This window comes from Sinocyclocheilus anshuiensis, unplaced genomic scaffold (assembly GCF_001515605.1).
Source record: "Sinocyclocheilus anshuiensis isolate Anshui unplaced genomic scaffold, SAMN03320099.WGS_v1.1 scaffold450, whole genome shotgun sequence".
Taxonomy (NCBI): Eukaryota; Metazoa; Chordata; class Actinopteri; order Cypriniformes; family Cyprinidae; genus Sinocyclocheilus; species Sinocyclocheilus anshuiensis.
This window is the reverse complement of record NW_015546056.1, coordinates 481,347-489,159: the sequence shown is the minus strand read 5'-3', so window position 1 is coordinate 489,159 and position 7,813 is coordinate 481,347. Positions and strand designations below refer to the sequence as shown.

The 7,813-nt window shown below is 36.1% G+C and overlaps 1 protein-coding gene across 1 annotated transcript in view; it reads right to left on the bottom strand.

Annotated features, from left to right (window-relative positions):
* Positions 1-393: 393 nt before the first annotated feature.
* LOC107699285 (mucin-like protein) overlaps positions 394-7,813 on the bottom strand; it is a 21,370-nt gene continuing 13,950 nt past the window's right edge. The window contains exons 12-22 of the mRNA XM_016500496.1: positions 7,101-7,253; positions 6,728-6,906; positions 5,793-5,985; positions 5,549-5,668; positions 5,350-5,469; positions 5,140-5,160; positions 2,998-3,062; positions 2,717-2,909; positions 1,603-1,731; positions 1,340-1,511; positions 394-1,243 (exon numbers count right to left, since the gene is read on the bottom strand). Coding sequence (XP_016355982.1) covers positions 1,099-1,243; positions 1,340-1,511; positions 1,603-1,731; positions 2,717-2,909; positions 2,998-3,062; positions 5,140-5,160; positions 5,350-5,469; positions 5,549-5,668; positions 5,793-5,985; positions 6,728-6,906; positions 7,101-7,253 — 1,490 coding nt within the window. The 3' untranslated portion in view covers positions 394-1,098. The remainder of the gene's footprint in view (positions 1,244-1,339; positions 1,512-1,602; positions 1,732-2,716; positions 2,910-2,997; positions 3,063-5,139; positions 5,161-5,349; positions 5,470-5,548; positions 5,669-5,792; positions 5,986-6,727; positions 6,907-7,100; positions 7,254-7,813) is intronic.

Below are 7,813 nucleotides of genomic sequence, written 5' to 3'. Positions count from 1 at the left end.
TCAGTCTTCAGTGTGACATGATCCTTTAAAATCATTCTAATTTTGATTTGTTGCACAAGAAACATTTCCTATTATTATCAATGTTGAAAACAGTTGTGCTGCTTAATATTTTTGTGGAAACCCTGTTATAGCAGAATGAAAGACATTTAGGCAAAATATATTTTACTCAAATTGTTATGCTAGTAATAAAATTTGTAATAAAACTACTATAATTAGTAGAAAAGAATGAAAAATAGATGTATATTCATTAGTTAGTTGTCTCAGATTTTTAGACCCCACTGTATGCAGTAAAAATCATGTTTCCTCACACATTAAGTTTTTAAAAGGAAACATCCAGTAGTCCATTAAAAAAGTTATTTTTATTTTATTTTATTTGAGGAAAGAGTACTAGAGGGTGTAGAAATATCATAATCATTGCTAAGCATTTTAAGACAAAGTGTTTGATGGTGCCTTATGTTTGCTTCTAGACAACATACATACATTCAGTTGCTTTGATTTCAACAGGAAAATTTTGACCAGAGACATAAATTCCATAAAAAATTCCATGCAGAATGCCATATATCACCCCCAAGCTAAGGGGAAAATGTATTACAGATCAATTTTTATGGTATTTGACATTATTTCATAACATTAATGTACATTTTACCACAATTCTTATTACTAAAATGCATCCAGACCTTTTCAATTTTTGAGTGGTCATAAAATGTGCCTAATTTCCCTTAAATTTAACCATATTTGCAGCAATACCTGCAACTAATGTTCAGATGTTTCTCCTCTTACGTAAACATCTTTAAACGGTAGCTTTGTTTTTTAAGGTCAGTGCTACAGAAGTGCAACTAATGCATGCCAACTGATAATTTTGTTGAAATTTGATGAGAACACTGCATATATACATTATTTTCTTTACAAGAGGTAATAATTCAGCAGAGCTTGTTGCTCACAGATCGCTCCATGTTTGTTTTGCATGTGTTCTTTCACTTTCACACATGACGAAAAAGTCAGCGGTCTCTGTTTAATATAAATAATATCATACTGGGATTTCTTTTAAACACAAATGTACATCTGCACTGATGCTGCATGAACCACACAGGGCCTGTGTTATCGATACCGGCGCTTCTGTCGAGGAGTGAGGTTATCAAGGATACGTGGGCTGACGTGGGTGATGTAGTGCAGAGAGGGGTCGTCAAAGTTGAACGGAGGGTTGAACTGCTCCTGAATGTACTCGGGCAGCAGATGAGGAATACTTGATGAAAAGAGAGAGAGATAGAGAGAGTTGAGAGCTAGCACGTAACCATCCACATATTGTAAATGTCATTGTATGTGTGATCAGGACACTCACTCCCCAGAGATGGTTTTCTTGCGTGAGCAGCAGCAGAAGCAGGCAAGCGCTGCCAGCAACAGCAGCAGCAGGAGGGGGATACCAATGCCCAGGACCAGCCCCAAAATTAATGACTTCTTATCCTCCGCAGTCTGAGCACCCGTCAGGTCTGTGCGGTTAACACTGTTCCAGTCTGAAGTGGAGGAGAAAAACGCATTTTTATGAAAAATCTAATGACCAGACTCACACAGAGCCTGAACACTGTTTTCTGGTGATGCTCTTACCAAAAATGCACGACTGTGATTCCTCCTTTAGATCAGTGCCATTGCACACACACCTGTAGCCCCCGTAGGTGTTGACACACTGGGCTGATTTTGAACACGGAGCCTCTTTTGTTGTACATTCATCAAGGTCTAAAGAAAATAAGGGATACAAAGTCTAAAGACAAGGAGTAGAACTTAAGAACCCATAAGCACAGTGGAATTAGAGGTTAATATCTTATATGTAATTTAATTGCAGTACCCAAATATCATTGATTGAATAGTGCTTCAAGAGGGCTGATATTCAGTACAACAGCACTGTTTGCTTTCTGTTTATACCGTTTGATGTCTGTGTTCCAGATAGTCTGTCAGTCTGTGTGTTAGTGGTGGGGATGTTTCGTTGAGTCTTACTGCAGGTTACATTTTTACACCAGTAGGTGGCGACAAGTGACTCTCTTTATTAGTGAGTCATTGACTTAATCACTTAAGGATTTGTTCAAAAACACTGTTGCATTCAGGAACAAAACAAGGGACCGTCTTTATGAGTGGGTCACTGAATCATTCCCCGAAGGATTCAATTAAAACACTGATTAATTTCAGGAACAAAATAAGTGATTTTCTTTACGAGCAAGTTATTGAACCATTAGTTCAATGGTTTCTTCAAAAATGGTTTTATTCAGGTACAAAATTTGTGATTTTCTTTATAAATGAGTCATTGATTCATTCACTCAGACAATATTGCTCACAAATACTGATTCTTTCAAGAACATTCGTTATGAACGAGTCACCCATTCACTGAACAAATTTGTTATAATAATAATAATAACAATAACATTAATTCAGGGACAAAAAAGATGATACTTTATGAGAGAGTCATTAAATCATTAAACAATACTGATTCATTCCGAAACAAAACTACTATCAGCTGCTCTGCAATCACATGCAGCAGCTGGTTTTGTTTCGAATAGTTTTCATTGGCAGAGCAAAAACAGACAAAGTACTTGGCAATACGACTGTTGGTCTTAATATCAGCTTTGATCACACTCACTTTTGATAAAGCAGTGATTGGCCAATCAAAACCAAGCAGTACACAGAGTCATGTAAAAAGTGAAAATCAAATGTTTTGGTATGTTCTTACCGTCCACAGAGGCTGAACGGATGCCGTAGTACTGACTGACTCGGGTCAGGTAGTCCATGACATACCAGTGCGGCGTATCACTGGACACATTGATCCTGTACTCATTCTGCCCGCCTGCTGATGCTGAATCCGGAGCTATAGCACTGGCGTTGTAGAACTTGTTCTGGAAACCCAGTGATAGGATCTGCTCCAGCTGCAGAAATTAATGTGAGATGTTGTGTTAATGACATGCCATGTCTGAATTTATCTGACATTTTCACATCTCAGATATATGCACTGACCTTACTCAGTCCCGGTGCTGATGCCTGATTTCCCCAGCCCATGGATACGTTAAAAACGTTCCATCCTAAAGAAAAAAAAAATAATTTTTTTGGTCTCTCTTAAATTATAAAACCTAGGGCGCGGTTTGCAGGGGAGGATATGGGGCAGTTTTCCATGCCACTGCTTTTGATATCCCCCCTTCAGGTCATTAATTTTTAGGGGCCAAGCACCGAAGGTGTTCTTCTTTTTTGTCTTCTTCCACTCTGTAAGTCTATGGCAGCCCATAGAACCATATTGTAAAAAGTTGTGAAATTTGGCAGAGAGTGGACAGTCTGAACATGAACCACGCCGAATTTGGAGTCTCTAACTCAAACCGTCTAGTGCCACCACTTGCCCAAATTTGGACTCATGTTTGTGCTAATGACTTTTGAACCGTAAAGGGCTAGAAGCAATATTTGTTTCCTCTGATTCCTTGGCTCAAAATGATTGCATTCCTTGGCTAGACGAATGCATCTTATAACATATTTTTCCATCATAAATTTTTTTCCACCATTTTGAATTTCGCAAAAAACCTACTTTTTCAAACTCCTCCTAGACAGTTTGTCTGATTTTGACAAAAAAACAAAACAAACAAACACTGAAACCAAGTTGATCAGTCAAACTGTTTCTGAGTAACGTGTGAATTAATTTGTCAAAGAGTTCACCAAAGTGGATGTGAGACTATATCTCTGCAATGCTTTAGCATTGCCTGCACAGTGTCATCTAGTGGTCAGGAGATATTTTTGCTTATAGCTTCTGAACGGTTTGGCCAAAAAAATCACTAGACTGGTCTCTTTGCATGGCAGCCATTTTGGGCATCTGCCATTTTGAATTTTGACAAAAAATGCCATATTTTACGAATGCATTGGCGTATCGTTACGAAACTTGGCATGTGTCTACTCAACCACCTCCTCATGGTCAAAAATTATAATGAAATAAAAAAAAACACATTTCTTAACATTTCATGATTCCTTGGATCATGTTGAGAACATCAATATCAATTATGGCATAATCGGCCAAACTTCCTTTCTGGCATTTTGATTTATGTTGAAAAACTACTTCTCCGTACTCCTCCTAGACCATTGATCCGATTTTCACCAAATTTGCCTCAGATCATCTTCAGAATTCAAGTTGATAGATGAAATATTTTTCATTTACCGCATCAACAATTTGATGGCATGATGCCAAACTGCATCTGAGGCTTTATATCTCTACAAAGCTTTGACATACTGACACCAAACTTTATGTGTGTCATCATCACCTCACACTGACCACAACCCATCAATCTGGTAGCATCACCACCTATTGGTAAAAAGTGATAAACCATTAATATGAAGCCATTAATCATTAATAATGAAATTTCAAAAAATGCTTATAGCTTATAAACATTTTTGCCTCTTGTCATGTGACTGGTCTTCTTAGATTCCTTGGATTATGCCGAGATCATCGATACCAATTATGCCATAATCAGCTGAACTTCCTGCATTTTGATTTATGTTGAAAACATACTATTTCGAACTCCTCCTAGACCATTGGCCCAGTTTTCACCAAATTTGACCCACATCATCTTCAGACCATGCTGGCAAAAGGGTCAGGTCGAGAACATTGATACCAATTATGTCGTCATAAGTCGAACTTCCTGTCTTATTATATTGATAAACAATTAAATCATATTACTACTGATTGATTTTATGATTTTTCAGCCAGTTTGAGTAAAATCACCTTAAAATGTCTGATCCTCCCTGCCATGCTTGTTACATTTTGTTTTCAGAATCATAAGCACCCCATTAAAACATGCACAACATCACAACTTTTTCTGGACTAAGATGGAATGAAAATAATACATAATTTGTCAGGAGAGATGGCTTAAATGTGTTCAAAATGTTTGACAGTTTATTTATCTTAATACTTCATGAGTCCTGTAAATTCTATAAATAAATTTATAGTAAGTTAGTTAATGGTCAAAATTTAATTCAGTTGATTAAACTAAACTTCTAAATGAAAAATTCAATAATGACATTCAAATATCCCCCCTTCTTTAATTTTCTTTCTTTCTTTCTTGTTTTTATAAATCACTCTCTAATGAAACCTATATTAATAAAAGTAAGTAAACACAGCCTCACCTGTAGGATTAGCAGAGTCACCTAAAAAAGTAGAATAAAACAAAAGTGAAACAACAGAAAAAAATAAACTAAAACAATCAACCGTGTAATGAAGCAATTGGTTTAACTGATTTAAAGATTAAAAATCTTGTTTTCTTCAATCCGTTACCTGTGTACAGTAAATGTAAAGTTAAAGTCATGTTGATAAGTTGTGAAATTTAAACCACTTACCACAGCTGTCGGTATCTTTGGTCTTCTGATAACGGCATGAGCAGCGCACTGATCCCGGCATGTTCACACATTCAAACTTGGCATTGGGACAGGCCGAGGGGTCCAGACACTCATTAATATCTGTGGGTGAAATAAAGCATGCGTGACTGCAAGCGTGCCTCAGAGAGTGACTGTTAGCATGTGCATTGTTGTGGCATACCTTCACACTGTTTTCCATCACCTCTGTAGCCACGCTTACATTTACATGTGTAGTTGTAGCCGGTGCTGGTACAGTCTGCCATCTCATGACAGGGGAAGGGGAATGGAAGGAGGCAGAAGTCTGTGGGACACGGTTAGACAAACTTGGTTTAAGAAAAAAAAGACTATTATGGCTCTAAAATCTCATTTGAAGCTGTTGCAATGAAGAATAGCAAAATAAGTGTGCCTTTTAAATAACTACTGACCATTTTCAAAGCACTTGTATCCTTGTTTGCCCTGGTATACAGTCGGATTAGGGCACGTTCCACATGTGAACAGGTCTCCTTCTTTCTGTCTTATGCATTCCACACCAGGAAAACAGGGTTTGCCTTTACACACATCTACTCTGTTATCACAGTACTTGCCACTGAAACCCGATGGACAAAGACATCCCACAATCTAGATGTAGACACACAGAAAAACATGTTTGTCTATGTTTAGGAAGCATTACATATTATTACCCAGAACACCACAGCACACAACTGAACGCCACATACTGATTAACATAGAATTCACCTGGTGACTTGTACACTCTAAATAAAACTGTAAGTAAAATAAAATAAACTTAAATAAACTTAACTAAACTAAACTAAACTAAACTAAACTAAAATTGCCTTTATATATTTTTTGGCAAATATTGTGCACTATACTAATTAATTTATCAGTTTTTGATTTTTTAATGATATATATATACTACAGTTAAAAGTTTTGGGTCGTTAATTGTTTTTAAAGAAACATACTTTTATTCAGCAAGTATGCATTAAATTGCATAAATAAATGAGACATGTATAATGTTAAAAATATGTATTTTTTGAATAAACACTGTTCTTTTTTAACCTTTCTATTCATCAAGAATTCCTGATGTATATAAATATTAAGCACCACAAGGGTTTTAAACATTGGTGATAATAATAAGAAATGTTTCTTGAACAGCACCACATTAGAATGATTTCTGAATGATCATGTGTTGCTGATGCTGAAAATTCAACATTGCATCACTCGAATAAATTACATTTGAAAATATATTCAAACAGAAAACAATTATTTTAAATTGTAATAATATTTCACATTATTACTGTTTTTACTGTATTTTTTATATCATCACACTCAATTTAAATCTAAAGCTTTTCTGCATGTTCACCTGAAACTTTCCCTGCAGATGGTTCTCAACCACGCTGTCGTACTGGCATCTTCCTGCATTCATACAGTTACAGAGCTGCAGAACAGGGGTGATCACGGAGCTGGATGTTTGATCGCTCACTTGAACTGTCAGATTGACTGGCTGAATACCAGAAGGGGTCCATGTGAAGATACCATCACCTTCAGAACACAAATAAACCAATGAAATATCGATGCACCAAAATGTAGAGCATGCATGGCATTAGTTTTACAGGCATTAGAGTTAAGGGTATAATGCTTTAGACATAGCTCTAACAGATTATCTCACTGACATTTGTGTATTACTTTGTAAGCAGACTAAGTTGATAAAAAGTATGCTTTGCAATAAATCATACCGCTGCCGATGGTGACCCGTGGAGAGCGCGGTAAGGCAATGGAGAAGGTGATTGGGTCTCTGTTTGGATCCTGGGCCTTGAACTGAACTCTAACTGTACTATTGACTTTACACATAATAACAAATGGCTCTGTCACAATGGGTGGCAGGTTTCCTGTTGAACACAAGCAAAGGGAGAGAGTCGTTCAAATGTCCTAGACAGTGAATGAATGAATCAATGAATTATTGTGACTAACAAGAGGAACATTTTATCACTCACAATTGTAAAACCCATATTAGAAGAATTTAAAAAGAAATGTTTGAGTTCAAATTGAGATCTCTTTGGTGCTGTAATACACTGCTAAAAATCTGAGTGCAGCTTGAAATACTGTTAAGGTGTCTTCTGAACACTTTGCGCATCTGAAGTCTTTTTTCAGGAGGATAATCTAAGATGCAGTAGACGTAAGTCTCAATTTGTTCTCCATTTAATCTCATTAGGAACAACTTTTAGATTTTTCTTTCCCAAGTGATAAGCATAAAACAGTACCATTCAAAAGTTTGGGGTTCGTGAGAATTATTATAATTTTTTTTAAAGAAATTGATACAGTATTTTCGCATTATATTCATTAAAATTAGGAGTAAATATATTCATAATGTATGAAATCTAAAATAATTCTATTCCAAATATATGCTGTTCTTTTTAAAGTTCCATATGCATATTTATATATATATATA